Source organism: Anolis sagrei, chromosome 7, assembly GCF_037176765.1.
Source record: "Anolis sagrei isolate rAnoSag1 chromosome 7, rAnoSag1.mat, whole genome shotgun sequence".
NCBI classification, from domain to species: Eukaryota; Metazoa; Chordata; class Lepidosauria; order Squamata; family Dactyloidae; genus Anolis; species Anolis sagrei.
Window position 1 is genome coordinate 37,676,941 of NC_090027.1, and position 19,718 is coordinate 37,696,658.

General features: G+C 43.8%; 1 protein-coding gene across 1 annotated transcript in view; it reads right to left on the reverse strand.

The window, feature by feature from the left end:
* The window catches only part of POU2F3 (POU class 2 homeobox 3), an 83,966-nt gene extending 65,110 nt beyond the window's left edge, over positions 1–18,856 (reverse strand). Inside the window, 2 exon segments of the mRNA XM_060787680.2 lie at positions 18,698–18,769; positions 18,772–18,856. Coding sequence (XP_060643663.2) covers positions 18,698–18,769; positions 18,772–18,856 — 157 coding nt within the window.
* Positions 18,857–19,718: the final 862 nt, after the last annotated feature.

Sequence of the window (19,718 nt, forward strand, 5' to 3'; positions counted from 1 at the left end):
GTTTGACACCACTGCCAAGGGCTCAGTGCTATTGGGCAATGGAAAGTGCAGTTTTACAAGGTCTTTAGCCTCCTCTGCCAAAGAGAAGCCTTCTCTGCTTCACCAAAGAGCAAATCCTAGGATTCCATGTCATTATACATTTCTCTGGGTGCACCTATGTGATAGAACTAATACAGTTTGACACCACTTTAATTGTCATGGCTCAGCGTTGTTGAATCCTGGGAGTCTGTGGAAGAGAACACTAAATGCCTTGCAGAACTATAACTCCCAGGATCCCATAGCATTGAGCCAGGGCAGTTAAAGTGGCATCAGACTGCATTAATTCTAAAGTGGCAAGGATATGTGAGGTTGGTGCAATACATTACAAAGTGGGGTATCAATAATAACAACAACAACAACAACAACAACAATTAATCCAGCATATAGATCTCGTTTGCTGTGGCATACTGTTGTTTTGTGTCAACAATAACAATAACAATAATAATGTCAACTCTGCAAGGACTTTGCTGAAAAAATAATCTAGGATGGTGTGAGATCTCTCTTATTTTCCTAGTTCAACTATTTTGATGGTAACATGGTGCCGATTAAATGTATCCGATTCAGAGAAACACCCCTGCAAGGGAACATCCAGCATATGAATAGGAAAAATGAGGCCCTTGGAAATTGCAATTTGCACAAATGTAATTAGTAAAATACATATTGGCAGTTTAATAGTGGGATAATTCCTGGAGGAACAGCTCCAGAATTCCTGTTCCTGAAAGTCTGTCAATCTATCTGTCTATCTGTCTATCTGTCTATCTATCTATCTATCTATCTATCTATCTATCTATCTATCTATCATCTATCTATCTATCTATCTATCTATCTATCTATTGTCTAGTCCTGAAGGTTTATGATGAGTATCTCACAAGCCAGATGGAAAGATGAAATGCCGCAACCCTATAAAACATATTGGACTGAGCCCCAGCCCTGAATGATGCAAATGCTCCTGATTCTATTGGATTACATCTCCCACTCAAATTTGCATGCATTAATTTCTGCATTTTATTTAATGTACAGATATTTGTACAGACATTCTGGGGTCTAAGCTTATTTAGAAAATCAGGGGAAAGACGAGATGAGGGAATTCAAATGCTTTCCATTTTCAATACAAAAAGGAATAGTAAATTTTTGGTATTTGTCTGTTCTGCAAAAAGTGACGCTCCAAAGATGTAGAAATGCCTTGCCATGGGGAATGAGGCAGACTCCACTATTTTAATTTCTGTGGGTTGCCTGATGTATAATGACGTATAAACGCAGACTGATGTGCATAATGGGATTCAGAAACAGGTTTGCCATCTGTTTTGTCAGAAGGAGATCTAACTATTCTGTCGTTTGGTGGCTTTTTCAGGTGCCCTGGGGCTCTCTTCTTGTTGTTGTGTGCCTTCGTGTTGTTTATGGCTTGTGGCAACCTTGAGCTGGTGCGGCCTAATGGTTTTAACTGGTGAGCTAAAAATCTGGGTTCGAATCCACACTCAGCTCTTATTTTATTTATTTATCATGTCAGGAGCGAACCAAAACAGTTGTATTGCATTAAAAACAAACAAACAAACAAAACACAAAGTTTGCAGACTTGGTATTCTATTAAATGTCCTTTGACCAGTATCTGGCCACTTGGAGTGCCTCTGGTGTTTCCGCAAGAAGGTCCTCCACTGTGCATGTGGCAGGGCTCAGGTTGCATTGCAGCAGGTGGTCTGTGGTTTGCTGTTCTCCACACTTGCAAGTTGTGGATTCCACTTTGTAGCCCCATTTCTTAGGTTGGCTCTGCCTCTCGTGGTGCCAGAGCACAGTCTGTTCAGCACCTTCCAAGTCACCCAGTCTTCTGTATGCCCAGGGGGGAATCTCTCATCTGGTATCACCCACGGATTGAGATGCTGGGTTTGGGCCTGCCACTTTTGGACTCTCGCTTGCTGAGGTGTTCCAGCGAGTGTCTCTGTAGATCTTAGAAAACTATTTCTTGATTTAAGTCATTGGTGTGCTGGCTGATACCCAAACAGGGGGTGGGCCAGAGATGTCATTGCCTTGGTCCTTTCACTATTGGTTGCTACTCCCCGATGGACGCCAAGTGGTGCAATACCGGCTAAACAGTGTAATTTCTCCAGTGGTGTAGGGCACAGACACCCCGTGATAATGCGGCATATCTCATTAAGGGCCATATCCACTGTTTTAGCGTGGTGAGATGTGTTCCACACTGGGCATGCGTACTCAGCAGCAAAGTAGCAAAGCACAAGGGCAGATGTCTTCACTGTGTCTGGTTGTGATCTCCAGGTTGTGCCAGTCAGCTTTAGTATGATATTGTTTCTACCGCCCACCTTTTGCTTGATATTCAGGCAGTGCTTCTTGTAGGTCAGAGCACGGTCCAGGGTAACTCCCAAGTATTTGGGTGTGCTGCAATGCTCCAGATGTGACCAGAAGCGACTCAGCTCTGGAAACCTATTGGGTGATCTTGGTCAAGTCACACTCTTACAGCCCCAGAAAGCAAAGGCAACCCAATAGTGTTCTGTGATAGGTTGTCTTAGGGTCACCATAAGTCACAAATGGCAGGAAGAAGAGGAATAATAATAATAATAATAATAATAATAATAATAATAATAATAATAATAATCATCATCATCATGCTTGGAGGTGTTTAAATGAGGCTGGATGGCCATCTGTTGGGAGTGCTTTGATTGTGCCTTCCAAATATGGCAGGGGGTTGGGCTAGATGGCTCCTGGGATCTCTTCCAAATCTATTATTCCATGATTCTATAATTCTCTGATCGTCATCTATCATGGACATCTTTCATGGGGGTTTCTTGGCCAGATTAGCCTTCTGAGGCTGAGAGGGTGTGACTTTCTGAGATTGCCTGGTGAGTATCCATGCCTGATTTAAATCCTGGCCTCCTATGATGGCCTTATCATAGGGTTTTCTTGATTTGCTCAAAAGAGATTTGCTATTGCTTTCTTTTGAGGCTGAGAAAGTGTGACTCGCCAATGGTTGCATAGTGGGTTTCATAACCAAGTGGGGACATGATACCTGGGGTGCATCTGTATTGTAGCATAAATGCAGTTTGACATCACGTTGGAATGTGTCCAGAGGAGGGCGACTAAAATGATCAAGGGTCTGGAGAACAAGCCCTATGAGGAGCGGCTCAAGGAGCTGGGCATGTTTAACCTGAAGAAGAGAAGGCTGAGAGGAGACATGATAGCCATGTATACATATGTGAGAGGAAGTCATAGGGAGGAGGGAGCAAGCTTGTTTTCTGCTTCCCTGGAGACTAGGACGCGGAACAATGGCCTCAAACTACAAGAAAGGAGATTCCATCTGAACATTAGGAAGAACTTCCTGACTGTGGGAGCCATTCAGCAGTGGAACTCTCTGCCCCGGAGTGTGGTGGAAGCTCCTTCCTTGGAAGCTTTTAAACAGAGGCTGGATGGCCATCTGTCAGGGGTGCTTTGAATGCAATATGCCTGCTTCTTGGCAGGGGCTGGACTGGATGGCCCATGAGGTCTCTTCCAACTCTACGATTCTATGATTCACAAAGCTATGGATCCCTGAAAGTTACAGTTTGAAGAGACAACAGTTCTTTTTGGCAGAGGAGGTGGAAGACCTTGTAAAACTACAGCTCCCAGGATTCTGTAACACTGCACGATTGGAGTTAAAGTGCGGCGAAACTGCATTCATTGCTCAATGATGTCCCCTTGGTCTCCATAGTCCAGTGCTGAAACCGCTCCACCACTCTGCCTCTAAACCACAATAGGACTTTGCTTTGTGTTAAGATAGCATTGTGCGTTTGTACATCTCTATTTGTGCCGCCTTTTGTCCTCTTCCCATCCCAGGATGTTCCAATGTAGTCGCCCTCATTTGCAATTCAAATCTCCCCTTTCTTCAGTCTCCCACCCCAACCGACTTCAAGGGGAGCTGGCCATATGGAAATTTCCTCCGGCTTTACTCTGGCCCTCAATATGGAAATCAGCAACTTTATGCAAATCCAGCCCTGGGATTGCCAGGGCAACCAGAAGCTCCCAAAGTTGGCTGTTCCGAGCCTTTCCTCTTCTCTCCAGTCTTCTTTGCTTGCTTGTTTGTATAGAAACCATCAGAGATATTGTTTTTTCTCCTGAAAATGTGTATACGTCCAATGTAGGTTAAGACGCTGAAAGCCCTCCATCAAGTTTCTTATAACGGAGGGAAAGGCGCTTTGCTAATGCTCAGAAGTCCAAAGTTATACATTTCTCTAGGTGCATCTACACTGTAGACTTAACACAGTCTGACATCACTTTACTTCCTTACTTAGGCGATCCCTCGGAGCTTGAGGATGATGGTCCTCCAAGTCTAGTGTCTTGGTGGTGGGTCCGTAAGTAGCCGTGGAGCCCTATTCTTGACCCACACGCTCTCCCACAGTGAGGACATTGGTTTCCAGGTGGAAGACGGTCCCGGTCAGAGTCTCTTTGAATTCTGCAGCACTGCTGGTCACAGCTGACCTCCAGTCAGAGCGCTCAAGGGCCAGGGCTTCCCAGTTTTTGGTGTCTACGCCACAGTTTTTAAGGTTGTATTTAAGCTCATCTTTAAATCTCTTTTCCTGTCCACTAACATTATGTTTCCCATTATTGAGTTGGGAGTATAGTAACTGCTTTAGGAGACGGTGATCGAGCATTCGGACAACGTGGCCAGTCCAGCGAAATTGATGGCAGAGGAGCATCACTTCAATGCTGGTGGTCTTTGCTTCTTCCAGCATGCTGACATTTGTCCTCCTGTCTTCCCAAGAGATTTGCAGAATTTTTGGGAGGCAACGTTGATCAAGCTTCATACAACGGAGGAAAAGGCACTCTGCTCATGCTCAGAAGTCCAAAGTTAAACATTTCTCTGAGTGCATCTACATTGTAGAATTAACACAGTTCGACACCACTTTACTTCCTTACTTAGGTGATCCCCCGGAGCTCGAGGGTGATGGTCCTCCAAGTCTAGTATCTTGGCGGTGGGTTGACCTGCACATTCTCCCACAGTGAGGACATCGGTTTCCAGGTGGAAGGCAGTCCCGGTCAGTGTCTCTTTGAATTCTGCAGCACTGCTGGTCACAGCTGACCTCCAGTTAGAGCACTAAAGGGCCAGGGCTTCCCAGTTCTTGGTGTCTATGCCACAGTTTTTAAGGTTGGCTTTAAGCCCATCTTTAAATCTCTTTTCCTATTCACTTATTTTTTTCATGTCAGGAGCGACTTGAGAAACTGCAAGTCACTTCTGGTGTGAGAGAATTGGCCGTCTGCAAGGACGTTGCCCAGGGGACGCCCGAATGATTTGATGTTTTTATCATCCTTGTGGGAGGCTTCTCTCATGTCCCCGCATGAGGAGCTGGAGCTAATAGAGGGAGCTCTTCCGCCTCTCCCTGGATTCAAACCTGCGACTTGTCGGTCTTCAGTCCTGCCGGCACATGGGTTTAACCCACTGCGCCACCGGGGGCTCCATTCCTATCCATTAACATTACATTTCCCATTCTTGAGTTGGGAGTATAGTTAGAGATGGTGATCGGGCATTTGGACAATGTGGCGGTCCAGTGGAGTTGATGGCGGAGGACCATCGCTTCAATGCTGGTGGTCTTTGCTTCTTCCAGCATGCTGATATTTGTCCTCCTGTCTTCCCAAGAGATTTGCAGAATTTTTCGGAGGCAACGTTGATCAAGCTTCTTACCACGGAGGGAAAGACACTCTGCTCATGCTCAGAAATCCAAAGTTATACATTTCTCTGGGTGCATCTATACTGTAGAATTAACCCAGTTTGACACCACTTTGATTGCCATGGCTCAATGCTATGGAATCCCAGGGGTTGCGCTTTGATGATACTCAGTGCTAGCGAATCCTGGGAGTCTTTGGAAGAAAACGCCAAAGGCCTTTCAAAACTATAAGTCCCAGGATCCCATAGCATTCAGTCATGTGGCTGCAAAATGCATCAATTCTACACCGTAAATGCACCCTTGGTCACCGTCTTCCTGCCTATGCTGGGATATTAATTGTATTTCCATGCAAATTATAGTCATTATTTCTACAGTAATTATTTCGCAATGACCTATGTGTACAAATTAATATATGTAAATTTTCTGCAACGGCAGGACCATCTTTTGTCTTTGCTTTGGTGACTCATTTCCCTCCACTTAGTGATAATTAAATCGCTGCAATAAGGTCTGGAACCTAGTAAACAGAGGTACAGATGGGGCATACATCACTATACGCAATGAAGTCCCCTGATTGGCTGGGACAGAATTAGATTCCATTATTGATCCATAACGTTATTCCATCAGAAAGATGCAAGAGTCCAAATTTGTGTAGCTCAGTGGTGCAAACCATCCAGGCACAATTTCAATTTTCTGATCACCGTTTCTGGACCCAGGTTTGGCTTTGGAGGATGTCCTATATAATCCAATAATATTAGTTTCAAGTTGTTAAGTTCCAGGTTCTCTTTCCCAAAAAATTGTAGGATTTGTTTCAGATTACGGATTTTTTTCCATGTCAGGAGTGACTTGAGAAACTCCAAGTCGCTTCTGGTGTAAGAGTATTGGCCGTCTGCAAGAATGTTGTCCAGAGGACACCTAGAATCATAGAATCATAGAATCAAAGAGTTGGAAGAGACCTCATGGGCCATCCAGTCCAACCCCCTGCCAAGAAGCAGGAATGTTGTATTCAAATCACCCCTGACAGATGGCCATCCAGCCCCTGTTTAAAGGCTTCGAAAGAAGGAGCCTCCACCACACTCCGGGGCAGAGAGTTCCACTGCTGAACGGCTCTCACAGTCAGGAAGTTCTTCCTCGTGTTCAGATGGAATTTCCTCTCTTGTAGTTTGAAGCCATTGCGTCCTAGTCTCCAGGGAAGCAGAAAACAAGCTTTCTCCCTCCTCCCTTTGGCTTCTTCTCACATATTTATACATGGCTCTCATCATATCTCCTCTCAGCCTTCTCTTCTTCAGGCTAAACATACCCAGCTCCTTAAGCTGCTCCTCATAGGGCTTATTCTCCAGACCCTTGATCATTTTAGTCGCCCTCCTCTGGACACATGCCAGCTTGTCAATATCTCTCTATTGTGATGCCCAGAATTGGACACAATAGTCCAGGTGTGGTCTAACCAAAGCGGAATAGAGGGGTAGCATGACTTCCCTAGATCTAGACACTAGGCTCCTATTGATGCAGGCCAAAATCCCATTGGGTTTTTTTGCCGCCACATCACATTGTTGGCTCATGTTTAACTTGTTGTCCACCTAAATGTTTTACCATCCTGTGGGAGGCTTCTCTCATGTCCCTGCATGAGAAGCTGGAGCTGACAGATGGGAGCTCACCCCGCTCTCCATATTCAAACCGCTGACCTTTCAGTCTGCAATCCTGCTGGCACAAGGGTTTAACCTATTGCACAATCAGGGGTTCCTAGAGTAAGGAATTGAACACGAGGGAACTGAGTATAGGTCTTCCTGTTCCAACTTCAGCCCTCTGTTATACTCTGACCTAGATCTCCCAGACGAATGCTTACTCTACAAATGGAGTCGAGACTGAAACGCCGTAGTAGAAAAACAATGCAAGAATTAAAGATGCTTCATTTGCATAATATAAAATTAGCACAAGGCACTTATTTTGCATAGGATACACATTTGTATAATAGGTCGAGCTGGTCACAACAATTATGGGGAACTGGAATATGACAACCCTATTGCAGGTGGGAAATCAGATGCATGGAAGGAGATCCTATTCCAGTTGGGCTTTGCCTGTTGCTTGGCATGCCCCGTTTCCTGAATGCACAGGTGAAAGGGTGCATCTACATTGTCAAATTCATGCAGTTTGGAACCACTTCAACCTCTATGGCACAATGCTATGGAATCTTTGGATTTATTAGTTTGGGAAGGCACCAGAAAAAAAGGCGAAAGGGTTTCTCAAACTACACCACAGCAAAGATGTGTCAAACTGCATTCATTGTACGGTGTAGATCAGGCATGGGCAAACTTTGGCCCTCCAGGTGTTTTGGACTTCAACTCCCACCATTCCTAACAGCCTCAGGCTCTTTCCTTTTCCCCCTCAGCCGCTTAAGCTGAGGGGACACAACCTCACAACCTCTGCGGATGGCACAACCTCACAATCTCTGAGGATGCCTGCCATAGATGTGGGTGAAACATCACGAGAGAATGCTTCTGGATTATGGCCATTTGGGCCGGAAAACTCACAGCAACCCATTGATTCCAGCCATGAAAGCCTTCAACAAAACTTGTTTGTCATTTTGTATTAGGAACATCTTTTTATTAGACTACTAGCTGTCCCCTGCCACGCGTTGCTGTGGCCCAGTCTGGAAAATAAAGTAACTACAACTTCCAAATGTCAAGGTCTATTTCCCCCAAACTCCATCTGTGTTCATATTTGGGCATATGGAATATTCCTGCCAAGTTTAGAATAGATCCTTCATTGTTTGAGTCCACAGTGCTCTCTGGATAGAGGCGAACTACAACTCCAGAACTCAAGGTCAATGCCCACCAAACTCTTCTGTGTGCCAAGTTTGGTTCAATTCTATTGTTGGTGGAGTTCAGAATGCTCTTTGATTGTAGGTTAAATATAAATCCCAACAACTACAACTCCCAAATCACAAAATCAATTTTTTGAGTGATGGTCACTCCTTGGGTTAGTAGGTGTCTTGTGGCCAAATTTGGTGGTTTTTGAGTTACAATGTCACTCAAAACGAACAGAGCATTAATATATATACACACACATACACTAGCCATCCCCTGCCACACGTTGCTGTATAATACATAAATGCAATGTTCGTTTGTGGGATTAACATAACTTAAAGCCAGTTTGTGTATATGTATTTTGTGTGTGCATAGATGTGGTTGCGGGTGTGTGTGTGTATGTATATATATATAATGTATGTGTGTGTGTGTGTATATATATATATATATATATACACACACACACACATTAGGCTTGGGCGATCAAGAAAAAATTTGCTTCTAAACTCATTTCGTTTCCAGGGGGTGCTAGCGTTTAGATTTTGATAGGACTTCCAAATTTTCCATTTTCAAAATATATTACTAGCCATCCCCTGCCACGCGTTGCTGTGGACCAGTCAGTGTATATGTGCTTTGTGTATGTATATATTTGTGTATATGTGTATATATGTGTGTTTGTGTATATATATATGTGGTTTTGCACATGAGTTGTAATGTATTTTTTTTACTTTTTGGCTTTTAAAGTCCCTTTCACTGTCTTTTTCAGTATTTTTATGAGTATTGGTCACTCATTGGCTTGATATATATATTGTGTCCAAATTTGATGTCAATTGGTCCAGTGGTTTTTGAGTTATGTTAATCCCACAAACGAACATTACATTTTTATTTATATAGATGATGATGATGATGATGATGATGATGATGATGATGATGATGATGATGATTACAGATTTTGGTCTCAGTCGGGGGAATTGGAACCAAACCTCAACAAATCCCAGAAGCCTGCTATATATCTGAATCTAGAAATGAAGCATGGTTAGATGTGGCTCACACTTGGATGGCAGACCACTTGGACCTCCAGGTAAGGATTAGGATTCTGCCTAAATTCCAACAGAGAGGCTGTTGCTAAGAGTTAGCAACGATAACTCAGTGGAGTGTTTTTGGTATATAAGCACCCCAATATACACAATAAGGATTCAGAACAGGAGTATCCTACAATCTCATCTTTGCGAAGTATGCCAAGCAAAATGTCCCTAGAGATGCTGCCTGCTTTGGTCACTCATACATGTGGCTATTGTCCATATTTCCTTTCCCCAAAGGGTCCAAATGTCTTTCTCCAATTCCGTTCGGTTGGATATTGCAACAGTTTTGCACTTGCCCGGCGGAGAAGGGTGGGGAGAGAAATACGTTCCCAAATGCCTGCAGCCATTCGGTTATAGGCAGGTGTGCTCAAACGGCTTCCCGAGTTCTTGTCTCCTGTTTTTGTTCAGAAAGGCCTTCCCTTTCACTCCTCAATCAGGTTCCAAATCAAAGGGGAGTCACTCCTTTTTGGTGTAACCTTGTTGTTGCGATCAGAGGGAGATAGAGGCAAAGCCGTAGCAAACAAACAAGAGATAGGCGGCCTGCAGCCTACTCAGCTTGACATATCAGATACAAGGAAGTGCTGAGGTTATTGGGGACTTCCAAAAGAAGGGCTGCAACTTCAGAGCCAGTGGAAGTAGGTGAGGAAGGCCACTGGATTAATAGGTCACCTCCAGCTTTTTCTCCCCTTCCCAAACTCCAGCCCGTAGAAGTGATCAACAGAATGGCTGAGAATGATTTCCACATTTCCCAGGCCTGTGAGAACCGGGTTTCTGGTTGTACCAGATTGATAGAGAAACATGAAGGAGATAAAGACAAGGCACACCCTAAGGAGCACCACTCCCTATTGTTTATAGGGAGAAGTAGGTGGGAGTGGGGTGGGGTATGGTGTGGGGTATCTTGGGTCCCTATCCCACCACAGAGAGCTACACAACACAGTCTGTGGTTCCACATCAGGCATGGGCAAACTATGCCCTCCAGATGTTTTGGACTTCAACTCCCACAATTCCTAAAAGCCAGTAAAACAAGACAGACAGACAAATGTCAGTGTGCTGGAAGAAGCAAAGACCACCAGCATTGAAGTGATGCTCCTACACCATCAACTCTGCTGGATTGGCCACATTGTCCGAATGCCTGATCACCATCTGCCAAAGCAGTTACTATACTCCCAACTCAATAATGTTGGTGGACAGGAAAAGAGATTTAAAGATGGGCTTAAAGCCAACCTTAAAAAATGTGACATAGACACCGAGAACTGGGAAGCCCTGGTCCTTGAGTGCTCTAACTGGAGGTCAGCTGTGACCAGCAGTGCTGCAGTATTCAAAGAGGCACGAATGGAGGGCAAAAGGGAGAAAGGTGCCAAGAGGAAAGCACATCAAGCCAACCCTGGCTGGAACTGCCTTCCATCTGGAAACCAATGTTTTCACTGCGGGAGAACATGTGGATCAAGAATAGGGCTCTGCAGCCACCTACGGACCCACCGCCAAGACACTAAACTTGGGGAACCATCATCCTTGGGCTACAAGGGATCACTAAAGTAAGTAAGTAAGTAAGTGAAGTACAAAACACTTGGAGGGCCAAAGTTTGCCCATGCTTGTTCCACATCCACAAGAGATACCATGTACTTTTCACGAGTGCCTCTAATTCTCTGATTGTACTGGAATTTTAAAACTATGGACACTTTGTCCCAAACAGAGAGGGACACAAATAAGCTCTATGACAGCTCCATGATGCATGGAGCTAATCTGGGTTAACGTGGGCATGGACGTTTAACATGGCTCTGAAATATGTTAACCAAAGAGGCACGAATGGAGGGCAAAAGAGAGAAACATGCCAAGAGGAAGGCGCATCAAGCCAACCCCAGCTGGGATGGCCTTCCACCTGGAAACCAATGCCCACACTGCAGGAGAACATGCAGGTCAAGAATAGGGCAGGTCACCTACGTATCCACCGCCAGGACACCGCACTTGGAGGACAATCTTACTCGGACAATGAGATTGCCTAAGTAAGTAAGAAACCCAAGTCAGTACAGATAGTCCCTGAGTGACAAACATCTGATTTAGAAATGAGTTAGAATAGGAGTGAGACCACAGGAAGAGAGAGAAATTATCCCCTCTGAAGGGAAATTCACGCCTGAAAGAGTTATCACTGGGGAAAGGGGTCTCAATGGAAGCTATATTACCAATTCTTGTTTCTACAAGCCATCCCCCCCCCCCCCAAAATCCAATTATCAAAGGGACAGAAAGTGAGGTGGAATTTTCTGAACAGGGGGACAGAGCAAAACAAACATCACAGGGGTATTAACTTTTCCTTATGCTATCCAAATCATGCATGTATGCATGCATATGTGTACACACATACTAACTGTACCCACCACATGTTGCTGTGGCCAACCTTCCCTCCCTCTTTTTCTTCTTTCTCTCCTTCTTTCCCTTTCTTTCTTTCTTTCATTCATTCCTTCTCTTATTCTTCCCTTCCTCCCCCCCTTTTCTTTTCCTTTCTTCCTTCTCTACCTATTCTTGGACTGCAACTCCCAGCAGTTCTCCTGATCCATCTATCTACCTTCCTACCTACCTATATATCTATATCTAATCTATCTATCTGGAAGAGTTGCAGTCCAGGAATAGGAAATGGAAACTACGAAGGGATTGGGATGCTCTCAAAAAAATCCAAGGAGAAGAAAGCTTGCATCTTGGAAGCAGTGCATTTGGATCATCCTCCTCTCCTAAATGGCCTGGTCTAGGGAATGCTGGGAGCTGTAGTCTGGAAGAGAGTGTGGATATGCCATTGTGTGTTTTGTTTGCCAGGGGGAGTCATTTTTGCGCATGTGCTGTAGCGTCCTTTTGCTTGTTTGGCTTTTTAAGTCCCTTCCCCTGTGTTTTTCAGTGTTTTTATGAGTGATGGTCACTCGTTGGCCTGAGAGGTATATTGTGTCCAAATTTGGTGTCAATTCATCCAGTGGTTTTGAGCTATGTTAATCACACATACACACACACATATATAGAGTTATACTTTGAAAAGTACCTGTTCCAACTTACATACAAATTCAACTTAAGAATAAACCTACATAACCTATATTGTTCGTATTTTGGGGACTGCCTGTAATTCCCAAACTGTAATCCTCCAAGTGTTTTGGAATGTGGCTCTCAGAATCTCTTCCCATTGGCCAAAGGGGCTAAGGCTGCTAGGAGTTGGAGTCCAAAACACCTGGAGGACCAGAGTTTGATGACTGTTGTTTCAAGCGATGGGAAAAGTGCCAATCGAAACAGGTCTAGAAGGAAGCAGTGGCATGCTACGGCTCATCAGAACACAGATTTTTGGACTAATTTCACAGCCAGTTGGATTGCTACAATCCCTACCGCTCCAGTCCAAAGCCCAGCAAATTGGCACTGCAAATTGGCACTCCTTTGGCTCTCTTTCCACGTATTGAAATAATGCTGGACGCGGCTTGCTTTTCAAGAAATTCTTGGCGCCCATTCAAGAGCGTGTCCAGGGCATCACATTTAATTAAAATGGGGCTCCTGAATCGATGTGATGATGTCAGCACAAAAGGTATGCTTGAAACAATCTCTGCCTCATGGTTAGGTAACCCACAGTTTCACATACAACCAGAGGCACCAGGTAGGGATGTGCGAGCCTGTGGCTGGTTCCACACTGTAGAATTAATGCAGTTTGGCACCATTTGAACTGCTGAGGCTCCGTGGTTTGGAATCCTGGGAATTGTAGCTAATGAGGCACAAGCAGGCAGAGAAGGCTCAATGACAACTCCCAGGATTTCATAGTATTGAGCTATGATGGTTCAAGTGGTGTCGAACTGCATTAATTCTACTGTTGATCTTTTCTACATGGAAATCTTCATTTTGAAAGGCTTAATTAGACGCAGAGCACATTTATGTATATTTTATTAATTGTATAAGAGCAGGTCTTGTAGTCATCTCAACTGATAAGGTTAGTGCATGTAAAGGCAGCGAGATCAAAAAGGTTGTGGCATGGAGCCATCTTTTTATGGCTCCAATGAACCTCTCTTCAGTTTCCATAATCCTTGGCCATTGGCCATGCTGGCTGAGGCATATGGAAAATTCATCCAAATCATTTGAAAAGTCCCAGGTTGCCTATCCATGCTCCATGGCAACTGAGGAACCAACCATACACTAAACATAATAACACTGTGCTCATCTTGTTGGCACCTCCTGTTTGCCACGGTCGCCATGACCTACATTGCAATGTGGTTTTAAGAAGATGAAGGCAACTCTGAGTGAGGACAGTCGTTGTCATTTACATTGCCTTCATTCTATAGTGGCAGCAATGAGTAACCTAGCACCTTGCAGAGGTTAGCCATTACCCAGTGTCCAAGATAGCTGGGGATTACAGGAGCTGTAGTCCCTAAGTACACATTTTCTCTCATCAATACACATCTCTAATTAAACCTAAATTTATAACACAAACATATAGATATAAATCAGTTTTTCAAAGAGCTGTTCCTGCTTCTGTTTTGGTTCCATTGTATTCAGAAAGTTTTGGTTCCATTGTATTCAGAAAGTTATTTACTTCTGCTTGTTTATAAATTAATAGACGAATATCCCAAGGGCTCATATCTCCAAGCCTGTACATAAAATGTGTGGACGCGCATTCTCATAAAGGAGTCAGACTCCCGTTATCAGCATCCCATGACATTTGTTTTGGATGGCTCTTCATGGTCTCACAATATATTCCATACACATTTTCTCACATGCTGCCTTGACATTACGTCCTCTCCATAAATTGAAATGATTTTGCGATGAACCGCAGCGGCATTCATGCCCTTAGCATTTAGGTAACGTATTACAGCACAAACTTCACACTTGGAGGGAAACGGAATGAAGACGTTCATCTCTAACCTTCACCACAATGCCAGTCAATGAACTACTGACGACTGGCACTGCTCACTCGCTTCTACTGGCTTCTTACTATATGGCAGCGATACCAACTTCCCCCGAGAAAATTCCCCATGAGAGCTACATGCCTTGGAACATGCCTTTCACAGCGAAGTTCATGCCCTTAGCATTGGGTAGTGTATTACAGTGCAAACTTTGCACTTGGAGGGAAATGGAATGAAGACGTTCATCTCTAACCTTCACAACAACGCCAGTCAATGAGCTACTGATGACTGGCACTGCTCACTCGCTTCCACTGGCTTCTCACTACATGGCAGTGATACCAACTTCCCCTGAGAAAATTCCCCATGAGAGCTACGTGCCTTGGAACATGCCTTTCACAGCAACGTTCATGCCCTTAGCACTTGGTCAGCGTATTACAATGCAAACTTAACACTTGGAGGGAAACAGAATGAAGATGTTCATCTCTAACCTTCACCACAATGCCAGTCGATGAGCTACTGATGACTGGCACTGCTCACTTGCTTCCGCTGGCTTCTTGCTACATGGCAGTGATTTCAACTTCCCCCAAGAAAATTCCCCACAAGAGCTATGTGCCTTGGAAACTTACTTTCCAGATAACTCTCATAGAACAGTGGTTCCCAACCTTTCTTTTACCAGGGACCATTCTCCAATATGGTTACGAATCAGTTTTTGGTCAACATTACATTCGGTTTGGTTATTTGGGGTGCTGATTCAGAAAATTCCATTGTATAGACCACAACAGCTCTAGTTTCTGATACAGAACATATGCCATCCAGTAGTCACTATCTGCTCACCCACAGAAAACCATATTTAATGACTCAGCATTATAAGAGAGTTTAGCAAGCCCAAACACTCTCATTGCAACGGTATAGTAATGGTGAGGTTGCCGAGCATATTTTAGTTCTTTCAGACTGCAGGTTGGGAAACACTGAATTAGATTGACGATGCAAAGGCATTGTGATATTTAAAGGACTGCTCCATGTTTGCAGTGAAAGTACACTATCCAAAAAAAGGAAGCAAAATCATTGCTTGGAGATGCAATAAAATCAATAAAACAAGGTGCTTTCCAGAATATGTTTCAAATCAATTGCAAAGCTGGTAGCACTTATGGGTTCTGGCTATTAAAAGACTGAACCTATGCGCCAAAATAATGTGCGTTCATCATTTCTGGAGGAAACATTCCTGCAATGAACTCCACTTTGAACTCAATTACCTGTAAGTCTTTTCCTGGGTCGTCTTTCCATGATCTTAACGAGGGACTAATTTTAACCTAATTAACACATTAAGAATCTCAGGATGGAGCTCTACTTTGTCTGGATTCTTTATAATTAAAAAGGTAACCCTGGAGACAGGAAAACTGCCTTGAAGTCAATCTCGCAGGGATTACTTTGGAGATGCGTTAAGTGAAAAAGCAGAGAGGAAAAAGTCATACCTTGGGCACCTTGCTTATAAACCTGTCAAAGGGAAGAGCCATTGCCCTTTTATTTGATGCAATTAGCAGAAAATATTATTTTTCTTATTTCATTAGGGTCAGCTTAATATCTAAGAGACCTTTGAAATAAAATATGCACATATAAGTGGCATATGTGTGTGTATGTACCTTCACATCGCCTATCGATTTATGGAGACCCCACGAATGTCATAGGGTTTTTTTTTATGCAAGGAAGACTCAGAGGTGATTTTGCCATCTCCTTCTTCCAACTGTGGTTTACAGCACCTGGGGTTCACTGGCAGTCTCCCATCCAAATACAAACCAAGGCTGACCCTTCTTAGCATTCAAAATCTGATGGAATCTGGTGCCATTATCTGGAACATGTATCAGATAGATCAGTGTTTCTCAACCTGGAGATCGAGACACCTGGGGGGTTGCAAGGGGGTGTCAGAGGGGTTGGCAAAGACCATCAGTATTTTCTGTTGGTCATGGAGGTTCTGTGAGGGAAGTTTAGCCCAATTCTATTGTTGTTGGGGTTCAGAATGCTCTTTGATTGTAGGTGAACTATAAATCCCAGCAACTACAACTCCCAAATATCAAGATCTATTTTCTCCAAAATCCACCCGTATTCACAATTGGGCATGTTGAAGATTTGTGTCAAGTTTGGTCCAGATCCACCATTGTTTGAGTCCACAGTGCTCTCTGGATGCAGGCGAACTACAACTTGTTTTGCAGCAGCGTAATCCTATTCCAAATGCTGGAGGCAACGAGTTCCAGCCAGAGACAAATACAGAAATGAATGTTCATGACCCATTAGGGTTATGAGAATGGAAATAGTGCATGTGTGTGTGTGAAAGAGGGAGAAAGAAAGACTTCAGTCCCATTTATACTGCCAGTTTGAAACTTCCTTATATGGTCAGTATAGACTCCTATAATGTGGTTCAGTGCAGTCAAACTGCATTATAAGAGTCTATACGAGCATTTTCAACCTCTTGGGGGGGGGGGGGAGGGGTGACAAGGGGTGTGCCAGAGGGCTTGCCAAAGACCATAAAAAACCACAGTATTTTCTGTTGGTCCTGGGGGTTCTTTGTGGGGAGTTTGGCCCAATTCTATCATTGGTGGAGTTCAGAATGCTCTTTGATTATAGGTGAACTATAAATCCCAACTACAACTCACATATGGATCCCAGTAGACTTCCTCGCCTATGTCTAGAGGATCAAGTCCAGCATGACCAGAAGTCATCGTGGATGGTGGCTCTGAATAATGAGCTGGCTGGATTCGGTCTGCCTTTGCAATTTCTGGGTGTTTTGCGTCCGGGGGCAGGGCAAGTGCTCAAGCAGTGCATTAGGGATGTCTCTGCACAGCTGGACCTAGAGAGCATAGGTAGGTCTTCAGCCACAAGGTTTTGAGCTTCCCACAAAAGGAATATTCATTTAGAGCACTACCTAACTATGCCACTTCCTCTACCCTTAAGAAGAATATATACTAGGGCTAGGTTTGAACAACTCGGTACTATGGTGCAAACCGGGCGCTACTGTAATATCCCAAGAAGTGAGAGATTCTGCGTCTGGGGAGAACAAACAGTGGAAGACATTGAACATTTCTTAATTGACTGTCCAGCATACACTGAACTGCGAGACAGATATTTACATCCAATATTATCCAACTGCAGGTCCCCCAACAGAAATGATATTCTGACATCCCTCTTGCAAGGGCAGGAAAGATCCAACATAACCAGAGTAAGCCTTTTTATTCTGAAAGCTATTAAGAAAGAGCAGATTTCCTGAAAGAAGAACCAGGAAAATAAGATTCTGACTATAAATAGAAGGTCGGCTGCTGTCTTCACCTTGTTGCCTTGTTTTTTACTCGTGTTCTATTTTGAAATGGTCAAATGACTGATCAAATAAATAAATAAATATTATTATTATAACTCTCATATGTCAAGGTCTATTTCCCCTAAACTCCACCAGTGTTCACATTTGGGCATATTGAGTATCCGTGCCAAGTTTGGTCCAGATCCATCATTATTTGAATCCACAGTGCTCTCTGGATGTAGGTGAACTACAACTCCAAAACTTAAGGTCAACAACCACCAAACCCTTCCAGTATTTTCTATTGATCATGGGAGTTCTGTGTGTCAAGTCTGGTTCAATTTCATCATTGGTAGAGTTCAGACTGCTCTTTGATTGTAGGTGAACTATAAATCCCAGCAACTACAACTCCCAAATGACAAAATCAATCCCTCCCAAACCCCACCAGTATTCAAATGTGGGCATATTGGATATTTGTGCCAAATTTGGTCCAGTGAATGAAAATAAATCCTGCATATCAGATATTTACATTACGATCCGTAACGGTAGCAAAAGTTATGAAGTAGCAACAAAAATAATAATTGGGGGTCCCACAATATGAGGAACTATATTAAGGGGTTGTGGCATTAGGAAGGTTGAGAAACACTGAGATAGATGGTTTGGAGGTAAAGCAGTTTACCGAATGTGTGCTTACTTCCATATTTTTATATAGAAATAAGCACACATTCAGCACATCACTCTTGTCAATATCAAACGTGAGCACCATGACCCAAATTAAGGACACTTTTGTTCTGAATCCAGCATTCAGACCTGTCTCTCGACCTTACTTTTTGGATCCCAGATTTTGGCACAATGTCTAAGCTGCAAAATATGCAAGATAGTTACAAGCTTTCGGACAATACCCATCTCATTGGACTTGTTGTCCTGAGATGGAACCAAATCCAGGATAGAAGGAGTGGAAATAAATAAATAAAGGAAGAATGCCTCTCACCTGCTTCTAAGTGGCTGCCTTCATGCCGTGTGTCTGTGGAATCGGCCACATTCTCACTCATCTTGATATCTGAAATAAACAAGGCCAGCCAATTTTAATAGCAGGGTATGATCCCCAGGCTTTGTGTCGTCCACTCAGCAGCATCAATGAGCGTGTCATTATAAAAATATGTCATCAGACTTTCAAATCCACAATTCCTACACATGCAGCCTCTGGAATATTTATTATCCTAATATTCCCTCCCTCCTCCTGTTGCTCCTTGCTCTTCCGCCCTTTTCCCATTCATCTCTGAGCCTCCGCCAGTCATTTCCCAGATTGCAGTTCAATGGCAGGTAGATCAGAAAGGTGACCATAATAGGACTTCCCTAGCTGGAGAAACTTAGGACACAGAGACAGCCCCAGTATGGGTGTTTGATCCAAGCAATCTCCCACATTTCCTGGGAGACTGCAGCTCCCAACATCCCCATTGGTGTGGGGATTTCTAGGAGTCTAAGAGCACATTTACACTGGAGAATTAATGCAGTTTAATGTGTTTCATGGCTGGAATCAATGGGTTTCTGTGAGTTTTTTGGGGCTATATGGCCATGTTCCAGAAGCATTCTCTCTAAAATCAAGACAGTAAATAAAGAGCAACACTCTAAAAGCTGGGGAATTCCAGACAAGAATCAATAAGGGCTAGCTAACACTTCCCAACAAAGGATTTCCCCAGGCAGCAACCAGCGAGGCCTTGGAACTACAGGCCATTAAATGCTAATCAAGGTGGCAAATTGCAACATTCACTTCTGCCTCAAACAGACAAGAATTCTTTCTGCCACCCTGGACATTCCACAGATATATAAACCCCACTTGCCTAGTTTCCAACAGACCCCTCAACCTCTGAGGATGCCTCTCATAGAGGCAAAACAACAGGAGTGAATGCTTCTGGAACATGGCCAGACAGCTCAGAAAACTCACAACAACCCAATACTCCACTCTCCTCTCTTAACTGATACCCAAAGCGATTTTCAATTTGAACCAACAA